General features: G+C 28.4%; 2 protein-coding genes and 2 non-coding genes across 4 annotated transcripts; 2 read left to right on the top strand and 2 right to left on the bottom strand.

The window, feature by feature from the left end:
* Nucleotides 1-689: 689 nt before the first annotated feature.
* On the bottom strand, nt 690-1,951 carry LOC124940178 (prohibitin-3, mitochondrial). Its single transcript, XM_047480661.1, has 2 exons — nt 984-1,951; nt 690-872 (listed from the first exon to the last, which is right to left on the bottom strand). The coding sequence occupies exon 1, from the start codon at nt 1,825-1,827 to the stop codon at nt 988-990; it is 840 nt and encodes a 279-aa protein (XP_047336617.1). The 5' UTR covers nt 1,828-1,951; the 3' UTR covers nt 690-872; nt 984-987.
* Nucleotides 1,952-3,395: 1,444 nt separating this feature from the next.
* On the bottom strand, nt 3,396-9,738 carry LOC124937960 (glucose-6-phosphate 1-dehydrogenase, cytoplasmic isoform). The gene is made up of 16 exons (XM_047478301.1): nt 9,582-9,738; nt 9,099-9,286; nt 8,872-8,957; nt 8,688-8,751; nt 8,413-8,599; nt 7,356-7,513; nt 7,204-7,272; nt 6,674-6,732; nt 6,421-6,457; nt 6,182-6,253; nt 5,665-5,812; nt 5,362-5,457; nt 4,907-4,977; nt 4,183-4,298; nt 3,998-4,043; nt 3,396-3,912 (listed from the first exon to the last, which is right to left on the bottom strand). The coding sequence occupies exons 2-16, from the start codon at nt 9,270-9,272 to the stop codon at nt 3,745-3,747; spliced, it is 1,551 nt and encodes a 516-aa protein (XP_047334257.1). The 5' UTR covers nt 9,273-9,286; nt 9,582-9,738; the 3' UTR covers nt 3,396-3,744.
* Nucleotides 9,739-13,702: 3,964 nt separating this feature from the next.
* On the top strand, nt 13,703-13,930 carry LOC124940843. Its single transcript, XR_007099571.1, has one exon. It is a non-coding gene; the product is annotated as a small nucleolar RNA U3 (small nucleolar RNA).
* Nucleotides 13,931-14,954: 1,024 nt separating this feature from the next.
* Nucleotides 14,955-15,183, top strand: LOC124940842. The gene has a single exon (XR_007099570.1). It is a non-coding gene; the product is annotated as a small nucleolar RNA U3 (small nucleolar RNA).
* Nucleotides 15,184-24,187: the final 9,004 nt, after the last annotated feature.

The following is a 24,187-nucleotide window of genomic DNA, read 5'->3' as shown; positions in this document are numbered from 1 at the left end:
GTAGTTACATAATTACATGCTTCAGGTAATGCTATATGTTTTATAAGTTCAATCTACTAATTATCTCTGCACTTTTACAAACCTATTACCTTTAGCAGAACCATTTTCATCGAGACATAATATCTTCCTCTAATTACATTCTTGCTGCTCAACTTCTTTCTTTGCTCCAATCTGTTTAATCTAATCGGTTTCTGACTCAGATTAGATGGAAGTAGGACTGCAAATTAGTGAAGTCGAATTCAACTTGATTAAATATTTTTTTAACTCTAAATCGAATTTATAAATTTGAGATCGAGCTCAATGCAAATTAGTGAAGTCGAATTCAACTTGATTAAATATTTTTTTAACTCTAAATCGAATTTATAAATTTGAGATCGAGCTCAATTCAATCTATAGGCTCGTCCCGAATTTCAATGAATTTGGTCAAACTCAAGTGAATCTTACTTTTTTGGTCGATAGCCCTAGTCATTTTAAAGTACAAGTGAGCAAGAAGAAACTCATAACAAGCCTTTCAAAAAAGAAATGTTAAAATTTAGGCATTTTGTTGGGTCATTAACAAAATGAATTGTAATACTGAAGACATCATAAATTTTCTAAGTCTTCTCTGTATACATAAAATAACAAAATGAGGAAATTTCTTCATAGCCATAGTAGCATCATATTCATTAAGTAACTGTTGAAGAAACTAGAACAAAATAGAAGAGTGTGCTCATATTCCTTGTAAAAATAAGTAGCAAGAAAGCTGGGTTATTAATCTGATGAACAAAATACATATGAAAATAAATGTCAATCCAAGATGAAAAAGACAGTAGAAAAAAGGAGTTGGATCAGCCACAAATGGAAGTCTCTCCTCTTTCAGGGCCATCAAATCCCTGCAACCCAACAAACAACATAACCCATTTCTCAAACAATGGACTGTCTCAAATTACAATCAAATGATAGAACAGAAGAAGCAAAATCAAATGTGTAAAACAAGGGCATACCAATTCAACGTCCAGGATTCATTCCCAATAGCATGTTCATACCAGGAGGAACATATGCAACATTCGGACTCTTAGCCAGAGTAGCAGCAATTTCTCTAGAAGCCTCAATTTTCCTAAGTTCAATCAAACCCATACCTGCAGCAGAAGTTGCATCTGAAATAAGCTTAGCGGATTCACTCTCTCCTTCAGCTCTAATAATCGCAGCACGCCTCTCTTGTTCAGCTTTAGCCACCACAAATTTAGAACGCTCTGCCTCCTGCTGCGCAACTTGTTTCTGTTCCACAGCCTTAGAGAACTCAGCTCCGTAAGACAGATGGGTGATCGCCACATCGTCTAGCACAATATTGAACTCACTCGCTCGCTTAATCAAGCTCTCACGAGCCATGGCGGAGACTTGTGGACGTTCGGTAAGAAGTTGATCGGCGTTGAACTGAGCTACAACAGCCTTTAGGATCTCGTTTCCGATTGAAGGAAGGACCTTCTCGTCGTACTCAGTACCCAAATTAACGAACAGCCAGGGGAGATTTTCAACGTTAGGACGAGATAGAACTCGAAGAGTGAGATGTACCATTTGAAGATCCTTGGTACCAGAAACGGAAGAGAAGGTGTGAGGACGAGTACGGATGTCGAAGATGAAGGGTTTCTGAAGACCGGGAATGAGGAAATGAGTTCCTTCTCCGACAGTTTCACCGAGAACACCTCGAATACGATCGAATATGACGGCTCGCTGTCCACCGTCAACGGTGTAGAGGGAGGAACTGAGAAGTGATCCGCCGAGGCCGAAGGAAAACGCGACCTTGGCTATGTTACCTAGAAATGACATAGCTGCCTGATTTCCTCCCATCTTGAAGAAAAATTGAAGGAAGAAGAGGGAAGAAGAAGACGATACAGAAATAAGATGGAGGTTTTGCAATTAGTAAAACCCTAGCTTAACCCCTCCCACAAGAAATGAATCGGTGTAGAAGAGAGAAGAGAGAGAGAATAGAAGGCGTTAGGGCAGGAGACTTATTCTCTATTGGGTTGTTGTGTTGGGCCTGGCCCGTAACAAAAACACACATTTTGAGTTTTTTTTTGTTTTCCTTAATTGGACCATCGGCTAACTAAGGAAAATCAATAAGTAAATATCGAATCCAATAAGTTACTTTAAATCTTTATCTAAAATAGTTGGTGAATTACAAATTTTAGATAAAATTGAAATACTTAATATTTTAATTTAAAAAATATTAATTATATATAATTAATTATTTTATATTAACCGATTTCAAACATTTATATATTTAAATATAAAATTTTAATTTATAAACATAAATATATTTTTTTAATATAAAATAATATAGTATTGTAAAATCTTATTATCTTAAATTTAAAATTATAAGAGTTTATTTAAAATTAGACTCATTTATCTTTTTTTAAAAATCGTAAAATCTTAAAATTTAAGAGTTACTCGAAAATTTTAACCGCCTTGATAATATAATTATGTTATGTTTGTAATTCTCTCAACTTATAATTTATATTATTAATAAATAAATTGTTTTTATTTTTATATAGAAGATACTCCTTTGACACAACAGACGAAGCGTATGTGGAACAAAAAAAATTATTAATGTAGCAAGTCCAGTTGAAGCAGAAGCATTAGCACATAAAAAATATGATATATGTGCTTAATTTGGGGGCAAAATTTAAAATTTATTTTGTAAAAGAAAACAATAACTAAACAACACACAAACAAGTTGTATTAAGTGAAATTGGCATTGTAAACTGAATATAGACATGGATATTTTCTGAAAAAAGTTTAATTTGACAAAAAGTATATATATAAAATAAATTTTAATTTCAATGTAACAGAATTAATGTCAAAATGAAAAATCATTAATTTATTTTGAAAACCGTGATTGTAACTTGTTCTACAGTTGAAACAAATGCTAGTTGTTTCTAAACTTGTGCATGGTGTTGTGTTGGCCTGACCTAATTCATGGACAGTGGATACATGGTTTGTATTGTGCCCGGTCCGACCTAATTCATGGATCGTTGTTTGTATTACCTGATTTGTATAACAAGATAATTTGTAATAGTCATTAAGTAATTAATTAATAATCTCATCTCCACTAATTTGAAAATTTTATGCTAGTTTTGTTTTTACTTATGACATGCCTTCAAATTTCTGATTTTTCTGGAAATACATGTGTTGTGTATTGTCATCCTGTCTGTTTACTCACTTATATATAAAAAAAAATATTTTTGTTTATCCTCTAAAACAACCAAACTTTTATAAATATTTATTTTTTCTAAATTATATATTGTGTTTCTAGCAATATGTAATTGTATCGTGTTTCTACCAGTTGAAAAAATTAACACATTTCCACAATTATATTATCCACTTCAACCGTATAGAGTGGAATCGAAACTAAGTGGAATCGAAACTAAGATCTTTAGTTTAAAAAACAAAAACTGTTTTCAGCTTACCATATTATTATCATATAAGAAACTAGCAAGTCCTGTCCATACTAAAAAAAAGGCTATTATTACCATACTCTCATTTTATTTTGAAGAGATAAGTTTATGATAAACAGTTGCATACTTATTACCAAATTGAAGCAAAATATTAGGCAGCAGGAGCAGCAGTAATAAAGAAAATAGGGTAAACACTAAACACTACTTAAATGGCTCAATTGAAAAGCCAAAAGCAGTAATAATACTACCCTTCTTCTCTAACTGGACTGGACTGGATGTAAATGGAGGATTAATTCCATGCCAGCAGAATCTACAAGGTTGGAGGAATCCAAATATAGCCATGAGTTTGAACATAACCGGCCTTTTCCAGCAGCTCATCTGCTTCAGCAGGCCCCCTGCTTCCTGGTTTATATGAGATTGGTTTAACTTCACCATTATCGATCCTGTGGAGGAGTGGCGTGAAGATCTCCCAAGCAGCCTGATATTTCACAACAAACTCATCATCATCGTCTTTTTATTGACATTCAACAATAATTTTATTATAGATACTGGCAAAATCATACCTTGAGTTCATCCCTGCGAACAAAGTGCTGCTGATCTCCCTTAATTCTGCAAATATCATCATCAGACATATATTTCATCAGGCCCTACTATTTGGCAATACATCGTGTTTTCAAATCTGATCTCATTATAACACTTCATTAGTCTTTATTTTAGAGGGAAAATAGTGTGTCGTAAGAAATCATACGTGTCGAGAATTAGACGCTCATAAGCCTCTGGAATGATGACATCTTGGTAGCGTTGTCCATATGACAAGTCAAGTTCGCTTTGAACTGTCAGCATCTCTAGCCCAGGTTGCTTCACCTGCACACATACAAAACCTATCAGTCTCTACACACTTGCCCATGCTTTCTTCTCAAAGCTCATTTCCAGCATAAGAAATTTAGTCAATAAGCAAAATTAATATATAATTTGAGCTTCTTCATGATGATTACTTATCAACAAGTTGAATTCATAACAGGTATATGTGAAAAGCTATGATAGTTTTGTCAAAAAAAAAAAAAAAAAAAAAAGAAAAAATGTAAATCTTTGCAGTCTGGGATAACATATTTGGAATCCTAAAGCTTGGAAAGATTGAAATTGGAAAACTTACTTCTCATGTTCATGGCATCTATGATACTAAATATAAAATCAACAAGTATGAGTTCACACTGTAAATTTAAGTGATGACCAAACTACCTCACTAGGAGCTTATTTGATGTAGTTTTTTTTTTTTGAAATAATCCCAATTTAAATAAATAAATAAAATATTGTTTGAAGAAAAATGGATATTAAATATCCTTTATATTTAATATTTAAAATGTTATAAAAAAATTAAAGTACAGGTACTTTAGTAATTTAGTTGATAATTTGATTGGATGATGGATTATTTGGATCAAACAAGGCCTAGATGAACAGAACAGAGTACTTACTGTAAGCTTCATGTACATGGCCTCTGAAGGTTGAAGTCTTATTACAAATTCATTTCTTCCTTGCTTTTTACCTACAAAACAATTCACAAATATTCCTAACCAATCAACTACTAACAGTTTGTTTAACGAAGACTATTATCCATGCATTGTACAATTAATAAAAATGTGATAATAGTGTGATGGAACTCTGTTTTGAAAAACTATAACAGGTGGCAACATCACGGGAGAAATGCCCTACACTCAACTTAGTGAGAACTACTATTTCGTAGTCTTTTTTGTTTTTAAAAAACTACCATTTAAAAGAAAATAGCCAGGAAAAGAGTTTTATGGCAATATATGACACTCAATAACACGAGACTTCCTTTTGTTCCAAAACTCATATGATGTGGAAATGCATATGAAGTAGCTTCAAGGCTATAAAAATGTCTCCAATCCAGCTTTTAGCATGAACTTACATTTAAAGATATCACCAGGAACATCTTTAAATTGGACACGTATTTCTGCCTTCCTTGAATTTAAGGCTTTTCCCGCTTTAAGTATAAATGGTACACCTACAAAGAAATAACCACAAAGACTGTAAATAAAATATAAAAAATCTGCTGCCAGGAATGGCATCTAGTAATTGATTCTAATCCTAAAGCAACGAACAAAACAACAGGACCAAGTACATTTGGTATTTGTATCTCGAAATTAACTACTCATTTCTACAAAAATGTAACTCGGAATATCTCATAATTTCAACTAAAAGTACTTCATACCTTCCCATCTTTCATTGTGAATACGCAGTACCATGGTTGCAAAAGTTGGTGTATTTGAGTGGTCAGGAACAGTTGGGTCGTCTGTATAACCTTCATACTGACCGAGAATAATCTCTTCATCTTTAATAGGGAGCACTGATTGGAGAACCTAAAGATTAGGTGAGAATTTTCAGGTAAAATAAGAGAGCATATATCTCATGCAATGTTAAGAGAAGTGTAGGATATCTCAAGACAACTTTAAGTTGCATCAAAATATTTTCGGCAATAAATATGATGAAAGGTATAGTTAACATACTCATTACTATTTTATGCTCGGTCATCTTCCATTTCCCAAACAAAAAGCAGCACTAAAAACAAACTAGTTAAGCAAACAACTACAACTAAAAGATCTTTCGCAAAACAATTGTACTCAATGACAGATGGACAAGAAACTACGAATTGGTTACTTCAATGTCTTGGTAACAAATACAGAAATTTAGTGTGCAACAAGGTTTGCAGAAAGCATAAAGTTACCCACCTTCACCTTCTCATCACGAATGTGTTCAGGTTTTAGGGAAACAGGTTTCTCCATAGCAACAAGGCAAAGAACCTGCAAGGTTAATGAACATATAGATCAAGCTATGCTTACAAAATAGACCAACAATTACAAAAATAAAAACAGAGAGACTAGAACTAGATGAATATGTATTCTACATTTCATATTGCTATAACTGAAGCACACTCAAATATTTTTTGTGTAATGTTGCCAGATTCTACCTGCAATAGATGATTTTGGATAATATCACGAATAATTCTGCACAAAGAAAAGACATAATGTTATTTCATCCCAACAATTCTAATGAAAAAAAGAAAGAAAATACATTGCACTAGAAAATCCGTTATAGTACAAGAAAACTAATCACAATCTATTGTTGGATATCTGACACGACTAGCTGGATGAATTTGTTAAAAAACTATACATCAACTGATGAAACTCTTCTGTGATAAGCACTGATTGTAAGTTGCATACCCATATTCATCAAAATATCCACCACGGCCATCAGTTCCAAAATCCTCCCTGAAGACAATCTGTGAAAGAAACGTTGAAACAAGTATAAGAACCAAAGAGGAAGATAAGTATGAATATCTAAGGGTTGCAGCAGATAAATGTCATTTTGCGTTGACATAAATCTTGAAGACAGTTTTCCCAAAAAAAAAATCTTGAAGACAAATTTATGCTATATTTCAAACATTTACAATCATGATCACAATTTCAAGTCAATAAAACTAGCTATCTGGATAAAATGAGCCAATAAAGACTTGTTGTAATTCGTTTCCATAAAATCACTCATAATGATTATGAATAATCACAATGTTAGCTTTACACACCAAATTAAATAATACTTTTTTTTTAAATGTCAACTTTTTATTGAAATCGAGAGTGGAACGCAAGAAACGTTCCTAAGCAGTTTGCAGAAAAAAAGGGTGAAGAATGAGAAAACCAAAAATACAATAAATAATGAGAAGATGAGGACATTTTCAACAGAGACACTTGCTTACCTGCACATTTGCAATGTTATCATGGTTCCAAAGTGGCAGAAATAAACGGTTTGCAAAACGAAGCACCAGCTACAAGATTTGGAAATGAGAAGTAAGAAGGTGGGAAAAAATGTGAAAACAAAAAATTCAAAACACACATACTAATATATTACCAGGTTCTGCACCAATTCCTTTCCCAAGTAGTGATCTATACGATATATTTGTGGTTCATCAAACAGTTCTCCAATTTCTGTACTCAGTTTCTCAGCTGACTCCAAATCTCTGCCAAAAGGCTTCTCAACAACAATTCGTGTCCATCCTCCAAGATCCGCTGGAAAAAAAATAAGAAAAAGAACGTAGGAATATATAATATTGCTTGCAACTTCACAGAACAAGCACATTACAAACAGTAGTAACATGAAATCCTAGAATCAAGTATTCCAACACTAAGGATGACCTCGTTTCTTTACATACTTCCTGGAAACTGGTAAATTAATGACATTTGTTTTTGCCCACAACTCTACAGTCATACTCACACCTGATGTTTGGTGAGAGTTCAAAAGTTTTGTTCAAATAGGACCTAAAGTTTGATGAAATAAAAAATCAAAATTAAGTCATTACTCACCCTGACCCATTTCTAAAATGCAATTTAAATATTATAGAAGTTTAGATTACAAACACCTCATCACATTTAAACTCCATTATTCTTCCCATTAGTTCTATCCTAATTTGAAATTGCTCATGACTTCAAGTCTTCATTTGAACTTTTCTCAAACTTTGAGTCCTATTTTGAACAAAAATAAACAGTAAGTCCTGATTAAAATACCATGTCCAAGTCCTAAATTGGGTTTGTCCCCTATTTTCATTCGACATAGGAAGGATGTCTTCATTTTTTGAGCTCAGCAATAAGGCAAGCATATAACATCAGGAATACAAAATCTATTATGCAGATATCTATGAGGGATTGGGGCATCCTACTCAAAACCCTGATGAGAAGGACAACAAAGTCAATAAAGTCATCTTGGTAGGTATATAGAAAAAAATTAATCTTTTAAAGAATGAAGTTGCAGTACATCTAAAGCCAATAAAGTCTATATTGCTCTGAAACATGCATAAACTAAATAGTCAAAATATAAGAAAAGCTCTCAAAATAGTAGTTATAGATACAAATTTTGTTTGCAGAACTCATAACAATAATAACATCTACAACATAATAGCTTGAATGCTTACATTTATTCATGCAATAGCTCTTGATCATTTTGCAGACAGATGGATAAACTGATGGAGGTAGTGCGAGGTAGAAAAGCCTTCTGGATGTGCCTTCTGCACTTTTTTTGGAGAACTCGTGCTCAGATATACCTTTATCTAGTAATTCAAAGCCGCTTGCAGAATCATACGAGCCACTGACATATTTAATCTACACAAAACAGTAAATATGAGCAGGTAGCTAGGTATGTATACATTAATCAGAACATTTACACAGCAATCAGAGCAAATAAGCTAACCAATTGCAAGAACTTGGATACTTCTTCGGACTGCTCACTTGAAGCTTCCTTGCCCACAAGATATCTGTTGCATTTACAAGATCCAAATCAGTTAGAGATTAATTGATCAGCTGTAGAATGCTTAATAACAAACTCCATATCCATCAAAAGAAGAAAGCTTAAACAAAAAGTGAGGAGTGTTTACCCCTTAAGGCGATTCCTCAGGTCATCATCTGAAATTTTTGACCTTGCGTAGCCAAAGATGTGAACTTCATTTGACTGCAGAAAACCCTGTAGACAGGCAGTAGTAATGGACACTCAAAGTTATCGACCATCAAATCATTATGTGTCAAAGATCCAAAATCACAAGCAGTGCACTGTTGATACACCAATTCTCTAAATCTCATCACAAGAGGAATATAAAAAGCGGACCTGACGGTAGAGGTTAAAGAGGGCAGGAAAAGTCTTCTTCTTAGCAAGATCACCAGAAGCACCAAGTACAATAATGGAAAGACAACCAGTTTCATTAACAATCCCTAACTCTTTCGAGAAGGATTCACTCCTAAAACTGAGCCTTTTCTCAACTGTCCAAGCACCAGATCCCATATTGGTAGAGGTGCCTATCAAAGAAATCCAGCTAAAATAATCAGACTTGTCCTTGTTTCAACAAGTACAACTTGAGATCTCTCCAGAAATAGAAAATGTAAACAAACTATTGAGATCCATGATTCATTCATTTACAACATCTCAACAGCAAATTAAGACCAACACGATGTCTCACACAATTAGCTTTCCTACTGAAATTACATCAACATAGTCGAATAGAACCTGATTACCGGTGATTTGATTAGAAATATATGTGATAATTGCAACAATAGATTACAGAAAAAAGGAGATCGGTTCAAGGAAGGTTACCTGGATTGGAAACGATGATCAGTATCTATGTGTGAAGATTCTTCTTTCAGCCTTAACGTGAGAAGGCAAGTAGAAGTTGGCCACCAGACCCGAACCTTCTCTCTCCTCCTATATTTGACCGTTCACTTACAATTTGTCCTGCTTCTATATAGATGGTATAAACTCAATTTCACTGTACTAACAGCCGCCGTCCTCCTAACAGAGAAAGTAAATTTCAAAATACTCTGGATCTGAATTGTTTGACACCATTTTTCTCCATTTCTAGAACCAAACCAATCATTTTCATTTCATATATATGCTTCCAATTCTAAATCTATCACAAATATATATAAATTATAGTTTTTTTTTTATTTATTTTTAATATTGATGTATTTTAATATACTCAATTCCTATCTTATATTTTATTTATTACTGTATACAATCAAATTTTAAAAGCTTAGTTTCTTAAAAAAAAAAAATAATAATAATAATAATTAAATGTTCTTATACCAACTAGCATGCATCCCGTGCATTTGCACGATAAATAATATAAAAATCGTGCAATAATATAAAAAATCGTAAAAAAATATTACGGTAAAAATATAATAGCATTTTTAATTTTATTTTTAACCGTTTTAAGGTTATGGGCGGATCAACCCACAATCCGACTCAAGTATCCATTTACTCTCAGCTCTAGTTCTCGACAATCCTCTTTAAAAATTAAGCAGCATTATATATATAGAGAGATTAGTTAATTAAAAAGTTGAACTTATATTGTTAAAATGTCTCGCGTTTATTAAATTTGTGATTGAATTTAAAATATAAAGTGTTATTAACCTAGTGGGTTAAATATTTGTACTTGTTTTTGTTATGTTGCAAGTTTGAACCATATCTATAACATTTTTATTTTTACTTTTAATCGTTTTAAGTTTATGGGCGGGTCAATCCACAATCCGATCCAAATATCCATTTACTCTCACAAATATATCAAATTAACCACAACTTTTGACCCGACAATTCGAACACTTTAAAAATTAAGCATCATTATATATATATATAAATATAGATTTTATATTTTCTTTATATATTGTTTAAGCTTAAGTTTCTTACTAAATATGTTAAGATGGTAAAAAAGTTATAGGATAGTTTGTTTTGAATTTTTACTTTTAAAAAAAAATAAAAATATATATTTAATATCAAACATTTAAATTTTCACCTAAAAATAACTTTATCTAATTTAATTTGATATTTTATATTAAATGTAAACAAAATTAGTTTTACTTTTTGTTGAATTTTAAAGTGGTATTTTGATTATGATATTAACTATGACAGATAAAAAATATCTTAAATTAACTTTATTTGTATTAAACCAAATTGATTAATGAATAATTTATTAGAATAAGTAAAAAGGTTGGATCAAATTAAAATTGAAGAAAATAGTATCTCATTTGTAACTTCAATTTATTTTGATTAGCATGTAATTCTTTAATTCAGATATTTTTTTTAAAGTATAAATTATGATAATATTATTGTCATTTTATTTTAGCTATCTTATTATCCTCGGATTTTCACATATTTATTTTATTTATTATACTTTTAAATGGTCATGCTTAATTGAGATTAATCTCAATCTAACTAAATATATTATCTTACAATAATTCATTAATTGTATCTTTTAAATTATTAATTATAGTATTTTTATAAATAAGTAAATTACTTATATTTTTTATTCGAATAATTCACTTATTTTTACCATTCAACCATTTTTTTTAAAATAACTCATAATTTATTTAATTTCCAGCTATGTGTATGCTAAATATTAAAATAATCCATATTTTCTTTACTTTTAACTCTTATTATTTAATAATAGTACATGGGTCAACATAGATTGACTAGTAATTAAGTTAGCGGTAGTTGTTGGAAGTTAAATTTAAAATCGAACATTTGGTAGATAGAGGCATGACACATGTGACATATATATGGCCCATCCGATACCATATCAAATATATTAATAATTAATAATTAGTATCACCAACCGGCATCCTGGCCACATTGTACTAATCTTGAATGATTAAGTGCAACAATTATTTAATAATAAATAGGACCCTATATCCATCACTTTGATTTTATGTTATAAAATTTTAAGTTATATTTCAATTTTATTAGAAGATTATATAAAATAGATTTGTATTGATTTTCTTTAACTTAGTAAAACAATTTTTTTTTAGTTCGTTAAAAATATAAGATAATATAGTTAAAAATGAATTACTATTTAGACAATTATAGAGAAATAAAGTATTGTGCTTACTTTTCTATGATTTCATGGAATAAATTATGATAGAACAATAATTATTCCACTTATTGAAGGCAATTAACTATTAGATTATTGTTTGGTTGGGATACTTTAGTACCTATTCTATAGAAATTAAGATAATGAATATACATTTATGAAGAGAAAGGATATGAGAGGGAATTTGAGATGTAACAGGAGGTGAATGACTGGTAAAAGAATAAATGGTGAGAAAAGAGACGTTAAAAAAAGAGAAAATTTGTTATAAATTTGTTATTTTTTCAGGGAATCAGATTATAGAGATTGCGTCAAGTAATTCAATAATTTTAAAAGTAAAATCTTTTTAATTAGAGCAATTTTTTTTTAATTAACGGTTAACTTAAACATCCCATTCTTTTCTATTGAGTAGTGAATTTTAATTATTATTTTCTTATTTTACATAGTTGTTTAAAATGTTTAAAATAGTGCGAACAACAACTCTAATATGAGTTTCAATATAATAATTAGTAGACCATAGGATTGTGTTACAATTTTGTTTGTCAAAATAAAATTCAAATGAATTTATAGTTGGATCAAGATCATCCCAAATTGTGGGAAAAAGATTATACACTTTCATTTAGTAAAAATAATATTATTGAATTTTAATTTCGATCACAACAAAAATAAATATAAAACACAAATTACAAAATTATTAAAACAATTTTGACCTTATATATATATAAAATTTAAAATGTTAAAATAAATGAACACTTTTTGAAAGATGAAACTTTCGTATATCAAAACCTTTTACCTATTTATTATTTATTTATTCATTTTTGTGAAAACATATATATACCAAAAAGCTCAATAACTGTGAATGGAGACTGATTTATAATTATAAATGTTGAATGGTAGGATATTTGTAACATTGATAAAGTTTTAGATTATATCTTACTTATTTTAAAATATAAAGTCTTAATTGTACTTTGTACTAATTTTGGGGACTGTTTCTATTATTTGTTTAAAACAAAATATGAAGTGAGTCAACTCGGAAGAGAGCTGAGTTTCTATCACGTCAACCGCCAATTTATAGTTGAGAACATCTTTCTGACGCTCAAAATCCACATTCTTTAGCTTATAGTTTTGCTACCATGAGAATGAGATTCTACGTCTAAATGCACCACTTCATCTCCTTCATGATTGCTTTCTGCGGATGTTGTTAATTTTGAGCTGCAATTGTCGAATTTCACCTTCTCTTCCGTTGAATGGCCGATTAAGGTAGCGTGGAGTACTATGAGCGGCTGTCTGACCACGATCGGCTCCTTCTTGTTTCTCCGACGGAAATTCCACTTTTCGCATCAGCTCTCTCCGATTGTAAGACATGATTTATTCCCTCAGCTTGATGCAATATGCTAGGGTTTTGTTTTACTCTATATTTGTTTATTCATCTGCACTGTTTGATGTGTCGTACTTTTAGTTTGCATACATCGAATTCATTCTTCATTTCCAAATTCCAATCCATGATGACTAACTAATTCCAATACCTGATGAGATCGATCTCTCTATTTCTGTATCATTCAGAGATAACTTTTGTGTCCTGTATTCTTACCATATTCAATGTTTGGTTAATTTGGGGTTATTTGCACTTGATTAAATTATATTTAGCATAATCTTGTTTAGGTAATTAGTTGTATAGATTATTTGAGGATAACTGATGGTGTAATAATTCTGTTGATTAAGAATATAATTTAATTTAACCATATCCCTAAACAAGGCCTTAAGTTACTTAACCGGTTGATATTTGGTGATCTCACATTGGTTACAGGATAATACTTTCTACACTATATACTAAACAGATTAGAGAAAACAAAACACGACCTTACTTGAACGGGATCTGTTCTATAGGCTCGTACATCTGTATCCTTGATTTCAAAGGAGGCAGGAATCTATGTCTGGTTGATGAGATATTCCCGCTAGACCAGAGCGTGATTAACGGCGCTTTGGCCACCTGCTTCGGCTTGTGGTCACACTGTTGTAGAGGATCGTTCTTAGTCAGAGCTTCGGCCCTGGCTAGGTTGGTCTAGCGGCTGTCTGACAGGCTCACTTTTTTTTATGTCTCTATGATTTTCTGTAAAAACATCACTAGAAAAGGCTTTTCTAAATTACAGGAACATACATTTTTAGTAAACTGGTCTCATCACATTAGTGTGAGTTTACTCAATATTTTGGTAACATCATGATTTGTTCTGTCGGTCTGCATACTTATATCTAACGGCGCTGTTGGCTTGTGGTCACATTGCTGTAGAGGACTGTTCTCAGTCAATGGCCTTGGCTGGGTTGGTCTAGCGGTTGTCTGACAGACTCTCATATCTTTTTACTCTTGTCAAAACCTTTTTTTGGTATTACTATTGAATATTAGACTTGACCACTTTAGTTTGTGACATCCTAATACTAAAGAGTTGTTTGTTGACAGCAATGGAAGTTGAACAAGGTATATAGGAAGATAATTGTATATGTTGTATTTTGAATGTACAATAGTGATTGAGATTTTTATTTTTCTTTAAAAGATAAAAAAAAAAAAAATCATAGTCACTTCATCGTGAAGATCGCTACATTTTGGAAAACACAGTAGAGAATAAATCATATGTTAGTTTCTTGATTCTTGAGAAGAACTTTCTGTGAAATCCATCAATAGACATGACCTTCATTTTGATTGATCCTATCAATGATCAGTTTATTTTTCTATCATCTTACAGTTTTGTCCAAGTCCATCTCTTTAGAGCTTGTTTGGTTAAATTAATTGAATGGAGGCTGATTTGTCCACGCATTTGAATATGAAAAGTTAACCCCTGCTAATGAAATTATTTAAAAGTTTACACTACCTTCCTTCCATGATGAATTAATTCAAACATCTGAAGATATCTCTCATTTTCTTGTCGTGTATTACCCTTTTTCTGGTCAACTATTTAGAGCCTGTTTGGATAATTTGGGGGTTATTTTCATTAAATTAATTTGGGGATAAATTATGGTGTAATAATTGTGTTGATAATTTTGTTTAATTAAATTTAACTGTATTCCAAATAAGTCCTTAATTACCTGATGTTTTTATATCCCACATTGCCCAGATAACCTTACTTGAACAGGATCTGTTCTATAGGCTCGTACATCTGTATCCTTGATTTCTAAGGAGACAGGAATCTATGTCTGGTTGATGAGATCTTGCCGCTAGACCAGAGCGTGATTAACGGCGCTGTTGGCCACCTGCTTAGGCTTGCGGTCACACTGTTGTAGAGGATCGTTCTCAGTCAGAGCTTCGGCCCTGGCTGGGTTGGTCTAGCGGTTGTCTGACAGGCTCCTAACTTTTTTACCCTAATTCCTTGTTATTTTTAAGGTGATAACCATAACATAAAGTAGATATGCTCTTTTAGTATAATCTTGTTTGGGTAAATATTTATATAGATTATTTGTGGATAAATTATTTTGTTGATAAGGTTTTAGATTGTGTTAATAGGCTTTAACTAGTAGTAATTTCTTTTCGAGGATAAAAAACAGTTTGTTACTCTAGTTGCTCAATTATTTACTGTTCTGGAATGCCTAAAATTTATGGCAACTTTGTTCAATCTAGATAGGTTCATATGTGGTTTACATATTTAACAGGCATTGCGGCAGATCCACCCTACCCGATCAGTCACAAAGCTGTTTTGTTTATGCATATTCTTCTTATAATTAACAAAAGAAAAATTTGCGCAACAGAAAGATGGTTTTCCAGCCATTTTAACTTTTCGCCCTGATATCAACTTGTTACCTAATCATATAGGAGAGCGACAACAGTGAGTTTGGTGACGCTACTTCACGATCATCAAGTGTGCAGAAGCAGCGGCGGTTGTTTGTTTCTCGATGTCCAGAAGCAGCAAGCTAACACTTCTTTTGCTATGTTTATATGTTGATCTAGATGAGATGATTTTGTAACACAAAAAGAATTTTGCTAATAAACCATATTTTCTTCCAATAAGTAAAAAAAATACCTGTTACGGTGACATATTTGAGAGAATTGGTATAGTTGGTTTGATGAACTGTTCTTTGAACATAAGCATTATAGGCTTTTACCCTGTTGTCATGAACCATCATCATAGATAGATACTAGCAAACACAAAGCTATTATTATTATTCATCATTTTTTGCTTTCTTCTTTCTCTCTATCAGAATTAGTAGTTTGGAAGTTGAATGAAGAAAAGGATGAATGTCTTATCCTCTTTCTAGAAGTTTAGGATTTTAAATAGCAGTGCATGCAGTTCTTCATCATCATGAGTCCATCCATTTATCTTCCAATTTTTTGTTTTATTACAAACAACCTGTTCAATAGGGTTTATTTTTGTGTAAATCTCCCTAGTAGAAACAAATATACAGATTATCCACCCCAAACTCATTGTCTTGTTCGGATAAAAGAGCGATGACATTTTTAATCTAGACAAAACAGTAAATGTGAGCAGGTAGCCAGCCAACCAGGTATGAATGCACAAAATTGGACCTTGTTTTTGGGCCATTTAGGCCGTGCTTTTGGTGTGATCCAGACCCACAACTTTCAAGTTGTAAAAAATTTAAATCAACTAACACAATCCATGTCATTTGAAAATGAAGAAAATTGGCTCAAATTGAATTCCCTCGTTTCATCTGGACGGGCAGCCACCTTGTTTGAACTTTCCCGGTTCGACTTAAGATAAATTAGACATTGTGGTTGGTACCGTTGGAAAGGGATTCATTATGGACCATAACTCCATCAGTCTTCAAATGAACACAGACTGCCCATTTTGGACACTCAGAATGGTTGAGCTTTGTCTTGGAAGGGAGGCTATATCAGATTAGCTCCTAGGCTGGAAACCTTAACATGCATCACCTTGTTTTTATGGTTTGAACTGTTAAACAGGGTCTGAGAGGTTGGCACCGGTTCCATTCAAACGGTATGGATGTTAGCTAATGTCACGTCCCGAACCAAAACGAATGAGGCGTGCAGTCGGCGCATGTCATTACCCATACATAACATGATAGGCTAACAACATCTTTAAGCATAGACAAAATAGACTAATACTTTCATCAAATTTATCTAATGCTTTTGCCATAAACTAAGACCTTCAACATTTATTCAAAATAGATGATGACATATCACATACTTACAAAAACTATCTTTTCGTAGCACACTTTCTACACATCTTTACTAATACAAAATAGAGGGTTAAACTTCTATACCGGCTAGTCTAAATATTTACCGTCTTCTTTCCAACCGTCCTTCTAACTAATCATTGTTCTTGTCTGAAAGAAATCCATTTAAATGGATGAGCTAAACACGCCCGGTAAGAGAATCACATCTTTCTACATCTGAATCAAAAATAATGTATAACTTGATATAAAACCAATTCTTAAATAGATGTAGAAATTCTTTATCACAATTAGTATATCTATATATATATATATATATATATATATATATATATATATATATATATATATATATATATATATATATATATATATATATATACTTATATTAGCTCTGGGATAGTGACTTTAATATCATAATAACTTAATAATAACTCATCTACCAAGACATGAAGGTCTTGCATAGACGCATTAGCCATCAACCAAGACGTAAAGGTCTTGCGTTGACGCATAACCGGTATAAGCGGCACTCGAAGCACAAATAGTCCATTATTAGATAACAAGTACAAGATCAAGTCCAGAGTAATATAAATAGTCCAATCGACATAATTATGTAAAACTTCATTTTCAAGTCCAAATCTATCTTAATCAATTTCATTGTCGAAATAATAAGTTCAATCTATTTTGAAACTCATTTCTCATAAACCATTCTTTTATCAAAACCCTTTCAAAATCATTAATCATAAACCCTCATTTCATTGAAACTCATTTCAGAATCATCAATCATAAACCCTTATTTCATCAAAACTCATTTCAAAATAAACTATTATAAACCTATTCTTTTATTAAAACAATTTCAGAATCATCTATCCTAAACTATCATTTTATCAAATTCATCATCAAAATATACATGCATTCTTGATTCATATTTTTAAAAAAACCTATTTTGAATAAACAAATTCTATCTTGAAACAACAATACATATATATTTAATATAAAACTAAACTATAGTAAAATTATATTTCTTACCTTTAATCTAACCAACCCTTAGATCTACCAACTCCATCAAACCCTAAGCTCTTTTTTTTTTTTTTCCAAATTTCTCTAATTTACTCAACACTTTTCTTTCTCTTTTTCCACTCTCTCTAATTTCTGTATCCTTCACTTTCTCTTTGCTAAAATAAAGAAATAGAAATTTTTACCTATTTATATATATAAACTTAATTATATATATAAACTTAAGTGCCTTTTGATGTGTTTTAGATGTCGCAGCCATATATATATATTTTTATTATTTTTAATTATAGCTAAATCTGGTTTGGATTACTACATTTTGAGTTATAAATTTTTAAGTGAAATTATGTCACAATGGATCTTTATTTGAGCACATTCTCTTGTTTTTCAATTTTCATGAAGATCTAAAATTTATAATTGTCAATCTGTTTTCAACACCATTTATTATCTCTATTTTTACTCATATTTTAGTGTTACCCACAAATATATTGTCCATTAATTATTTATAACTATTAGAACTTAGAAGTATCATTTGTGATAACTATGTCTCTATACAACTATTTCAAAAATTACAGGCCTATGACTTTATACAAACTATTATTATTTCAAAATTATGGACCAATAAAACTGTCAAGATTAATTATTTATAACTATTAGAACTTAGAAGTATCATCTGTGATAAGTGATAACTATGTCTCTATACAATCTATTACTATTTCAAAAATTATGGGCCTATGTCTTTATACAAACTATTATTATTTCAAAATTATGGACCCATAAAACTGTCAAGATTCAGGCCCAATTTACTTATTTTCTTATGGGATAGTCAAAGAAGATTCTTGTACATTTTGTTGGGCCCACGCATTATCTTGAGAAAAAAAAAAAAAAAAATCAAGTACATTCAATATATGTCTTGTTATTACCATTTAATTTTTTCTAACATGGAGTTAATTTTATTTTGTTTATAACGTTATTGGTGTAATATGTTCTCAATGTTGTTATAATTTAACTTAGTGAGTGTACATTTGTTTACTTTAGAGCACGGACTTGGAATATTCTAAAATAGTTTGACATATCTGGATAAATTGTCAGCGCACGAATGTGGTGGTTTTGATATTTTCGGTGATGCGAAAAATTGTTTTATATACGATTTTATCTTGTTTTTATTTTATTTATTATATTCATGATCATTTGATTAATCTTATTTATTAAGGCTACTCTCTATTTTTAAATTGCAAAAAAAAAACTAAACAACATAACAATTTAAAATTGATAAATATTTATTATTAAAACTTAAATAAGTCCTTTTTCAAATTCGCTTTAAACTATATATTTAAATAAATCATTCAATGATCATCCTTAAATGATCGAAATATTTTTTCGACTTGTTTCGCATTAGCCAGATTTCAAAGTCTCTCCGCCCGAGACAAGAATTTCTTCGCCCGCAGAGTAAGGGCGTATCTAGAAAAAAAATTTCCCTAGACTGAAAAAATTATAGGTATTACATTAATACAGGTAATCAAAGCATTCCACGAATCAATTACTAAAATAAAATAAATATACTAAATCTAATAATAGATAATAATACTCGATTTAAAATAAATTTATAAATTTAAAACTATATAGTTAAAAAAATATTAGGTTAAGAAAATAAAAAAAAAATTAAATTAATTAGGTTTTAAATAAGAAAAAATTAACTATATAAATAAAGAAAATATTAAAGTTTAATTTAGTGAATTTTAGCCTAATTTCGTGAAATATAAGAAAATGAAAATAAAACATTAAATAAGAAAAAAAATACAAAATCATGATAAAAACAAATTATAAAATAAATATACACTCAAAATTATAGAATATTAATGCATATAAATTATTTTACAAAAAAAATAATATATTAATTTATTTATTAAAATACCGAACCAAATCAATATAATTATTTTAACTTATTTTTAAATATTAATTTAAATATTTTTTTTATAAACGATTAAAATAATTTAAAATTAACAACTATAAAAAAAACTATTATACCCTTCTATTTGTATAAATAACTATTATATAATTTACATTATTTTATATATAATTCTTTATACTTTTCCTTATATAAATAATTCTTATTTATATATTAATTAAAATTTATATATTATTATAAATTTGTATATTATAAAATATTATTTGTATAAAATAAAATATTAATAATAATTATTTTATTAAAATCATGTTTGAAATTAGAATAATATAATTATGAATTAATTACCAGATAAATTATATTAATTTTTTATTAAATTATAAAATATTATTTATATAAAATAAAATATTAATTATTTTATTAAAATTAGAACAGTATTAAATTTTATGAAAGAAAATGTGAGGCTAGGATTTAATCACTGACCTGACCTCCCTTATAGCATTTAGCTCAAAAGCCAACTGAACAAAATTATATTTGTTAAACACCTCTATATATATATATATATATATATTATTTTGAAATTTTATCATGGGCTGCAATCCACTACGCCAAATCTGTGCTAAAATTTATTATAACTTTTTTTTTTTATTATTTTCTGAAAAATAATTTTAACTACGTGTTATTATTAAATATATCATATTCTAATTAATAAACAACTTAATAATTTAACTGTTAACATACTCTTTTTAAATAATATTTTAAAAATAAATATTAATAAAATAATTTAATTATTTCCTCTGATAAATTATTTTTTACTTTAAAAAAAGTTTATTTCTTTAAAAATAATAAATCATTTTATATAAAAATAACAAATCTACTAATTTTGCAGTATATATTATTCTAAATAATTTTTTAAATATAATATTTTTGATTGAATTAAAATAAAATAAATAATTTTGTATAATATAAAATAAATTTAAACTAATATACAAAATATATAAACAATATTATTCTAAACAGAGTTATTTTAAATTAATATTCAACATATATAATTTTAAAATTTGTAATATAATATTAAAAAACATAAATAAAATTTTAAAATTTCATATGTAAATAAGTTAAAATAAAATAAAAATGTAAAATATTTTTTACAACAAAATTACTTATTATTTTTAAAAATAGTTATATAAGATAATTTTTTTTGACTAATTATATAATAAAATAATAATGAAAAAATTCTTACTTTATAATATTTTAATAATTAAATAATTAAGATATTTTATTAAAAATAATTAAGATATTATATTGATTAATCTATCAGCCCTGGAGGATAAGTCTCTGCTCTAGAGATGAAGTCTCTGCTTTAGAGATGAAGTCTCTGCTTTTAAGATATAATAAAATAATTAATATTTTATTTTATACAAATAATATTTTATAATATAATAAAAACTTAATATAATTTATCTGGTAATTAATTCATAATTATATTATTTTAATTTTAAACATGATTTTAATAAAATAATTATTATTAATATTTTATTTTATACTAATAATATTTTATAATATAAAATTTTATAATAATATATAAATTTTAATTAATATATAAATAAGAATTATTTATATAAAGAAAAGTACAAAGAATTATATATAAAATAATGTAAATTATATAATAGTTATTTATACAAATATAAAGGTAAAATAATTTTTTTATAGTTATTAATTTTAAACTATTTATAAAAAAATATAAATTAATATTCAAAAATAAGTTAAAATAGTTATATTGATTTGGTTCGGTATTTAAATAAATAAATTAATATATTATTTATTTTTGTAAAATAATTAATAAGTATTAATATTCTATAATCTTGAGTATATATTTTCTTTATAATCTGTTTTTACATTTTGTATTTTTTTCTTATTTAATATTTTATTTTCATTTTCTTATATTAGAAAGAAACAGTTAAAATTCACTAAATTAGACTTTAATATTTTCTTTATTTATATAGTTAGTTTTTTCTTATTTAAAACCTAATTGATTTAACTTTTTGCATTTTTTTAACCTAATATTTCTTCAACTATATAATTTTAAATTTATAAATTTGTTTTAAATTGAGTATTATTATTTATTATTAGATTTGGTATATTTATTTTATTTTAGTAAGGGTATTCGTGAAAATACTTTGATTAATATGTTCACTTATTATTCGTATTAGTGTAATATCTATAATCTTGTCGGCACAGGAAAAAACTATAATCTTTACGGCACAGAGAAAAAATTATAATCTTTTCTGCCTAGAGAAAAAAAAATCTGAAAACGCCTCTAACAAAAAATAAAATAAAAATAATAATAATAAAAAAAACAAATCTAATTTTGATTGTTTATTGAATAATTTAAATTTTCAATGTTAGTATTGACTTCTTTTTTTTTTTTTTTATTGTTGATGGACTTTTTTTTTATAAGTTCGGTATTTTTTTTTTTTTAAATAGGTTTTGTAATAATACCTACAATAAAATGATTTTACAATTATTTTAGAGTATATATTATTTTACATTAATTTAAATATGAAACATATAAATAAATCAAAAATATATAATTTAACCTAAACTGACTTATAAACCTAATAAATTAACCTAAAATAGACTTAATTTTAAAAGATTGGTATATGTTAAAAGAGGGTAGAGATTCGAGAGATCGAAAGAGAAAGAGACTGTAAGAATGTTTTGGGCCGGTTTGCGGTAAATATTATTTTTGTTGGGCTCGTTGAAAGTTACGAAGATTAAAAACTTTAAGAAATGTTAGTTTACTTAAGTTTAATTTGAAAAATATTAGTTATAATATTATTATTATTTATATATATAATAAAATATTTTATACTGGATTAATATAAAAATTATATATTTAAATATAAATTAATTATAAAATAATAATAAATAAAACTATAAAAAAATTATTTTTACAAAATTAATATAATTATTTCATTTGAAAAAATAATATATATATTTTTTAATTTATAAATATAAGTTATTTTTTTAACGTAAAATCGTATATAATTGTAAAATCGAAATTATTTATAAACTCGTAAAATCTTATTATTATAAATTTAAAATCATAAGAGTTTACATATTCATTTTATTTAAAATGAGACTTATTAACTTTATCTGAAATAGTAAAACGGTAAGATTTTAAAAATAAACTTGAGATTTTAACCGTCTTGGAATTAAGATTACTTGACACGGTCAGGGCGTCTTGGAATTAAGATTACTTGACACGGTCAGGGCCGACCTAAGGGCAAGCACATGAGCTAGGGCAGACCCACCCCTGGCAGCCCAATTCTTATTAAAAAAAAATTACCGTACAATTTTTACTTTTTATTTTCTTTTTAAACGATAATCTTATTTTTTACTTTTTTTTTTCTCTTTCTATAATCTTATTATTATATTTTCAAACATGGCCATCATAATCTAATTATTTTATACTATTCTTTCCTAATTTCTTAATTTAATATATTTTCTTTTAAATTTTATAAACTACTTAAATTAATATATATTCTTATAAATTACATAAACTTCTTATACTTACTTATAAATTCTACATAATACACTCTAACTTTATTAAATTTTTTCTAATTTTTGAATTAATTCTCAAATTTTTTAATGTTATTTTTTTAATTATCTTTTAATTTATATACTTAAATATTTTATTATAATTATATTAATTTTTTAATTAGATATTTAGTAAATTAGTATTAATATGTTATTTTTAATACTTAATGCTTATGATAGATTTTAGTTATTTAGTATCAATTCAAGGAAATTAGAAATTTAGTTTTAAAATACTTAATCTTCGTTACTTATAAAACTAGTAATTAATATGATAGTTATTAGATTATAAATTTATAAATTAGGATTTAAAATTATGTTATATATAAATAATGTCATATCATGTTTGTTGAATTACTATTGGTTAACTTTTATAAAAAAAATTAATTATTTTAATATATGTATTTTTGAATTATGACGAAGAATATAAATCAAAATAGGGTGAGATTTCGTCCATTTCAAAAACAAACTTCTAGATCTTATAATAGAATAATCAAACGACGAAATGATGTAATGACAAAGTCATTGGTGCGCTCAATGGCGGAGCCACGTAGCGGGCCGAGGTGGGCTCTAGCCCAGGGTAGAGTTTTATAATAGATTATATATATGTTTATATTTAATAAATATAATTAGTCCACTTGGCTTTGGAGTTAAATGGTATCCTACAGGTCCAGGGATCAAACC

This window comes from Impatiens glandulifera, chromosome 5, assembly GCF_907164915.1.
Source record: "Impatiens glandulifera chromosome 5, dImpGla2.1, whole genome shotgun sequence".
In the NCBI taxonomy this organism is placed as follows: domain Eukaryota; kingdom Viridiplantae; phylum Streptophyta; class Magnoliopsida; order Ericales; family Balsaminaceae; genus Impatiens; species Impatiens glandulifera.
The sequence above is the reverse complement of the archived record's forward strand: the minus strand, read 5'-3'. Positions and strand labels throughout refer to the sequence as shown.

Excerpts from the sequence above, each read along its gene's own strand:
- LOC124940178 (XM_047480661.1), bottom strand. The coding sequence starts at position 1,827 with ATGGGAGGAAATCAGGCAGCTATGTCATTTCTAGGTAACATAGCCAAG.
- LOC124937960 (XM_047478301.1), bottom strand. The coding sequence starts at position 9,272 with ATGGGATCTGGTGCTTGGACAGTTGAGAAAAGGCTCAGTTTTAGGAGT. Across the intron at positions 7,514-8,412 it reads GAGCTATTGCATGAATAAAT|CGGATCTTGGAGGATGGACA; the intron begins GTAAGCATTCAA and ends TTTTTTTTCCAG. Across the intron at positions 6,733-7,203 it reads ATAACATTGCAAATGTGCAG|ATTGTCTTCAGGGAGGATTT; the intron begins GTAAGCAAGTGT and ends TTTCTTTCACAG.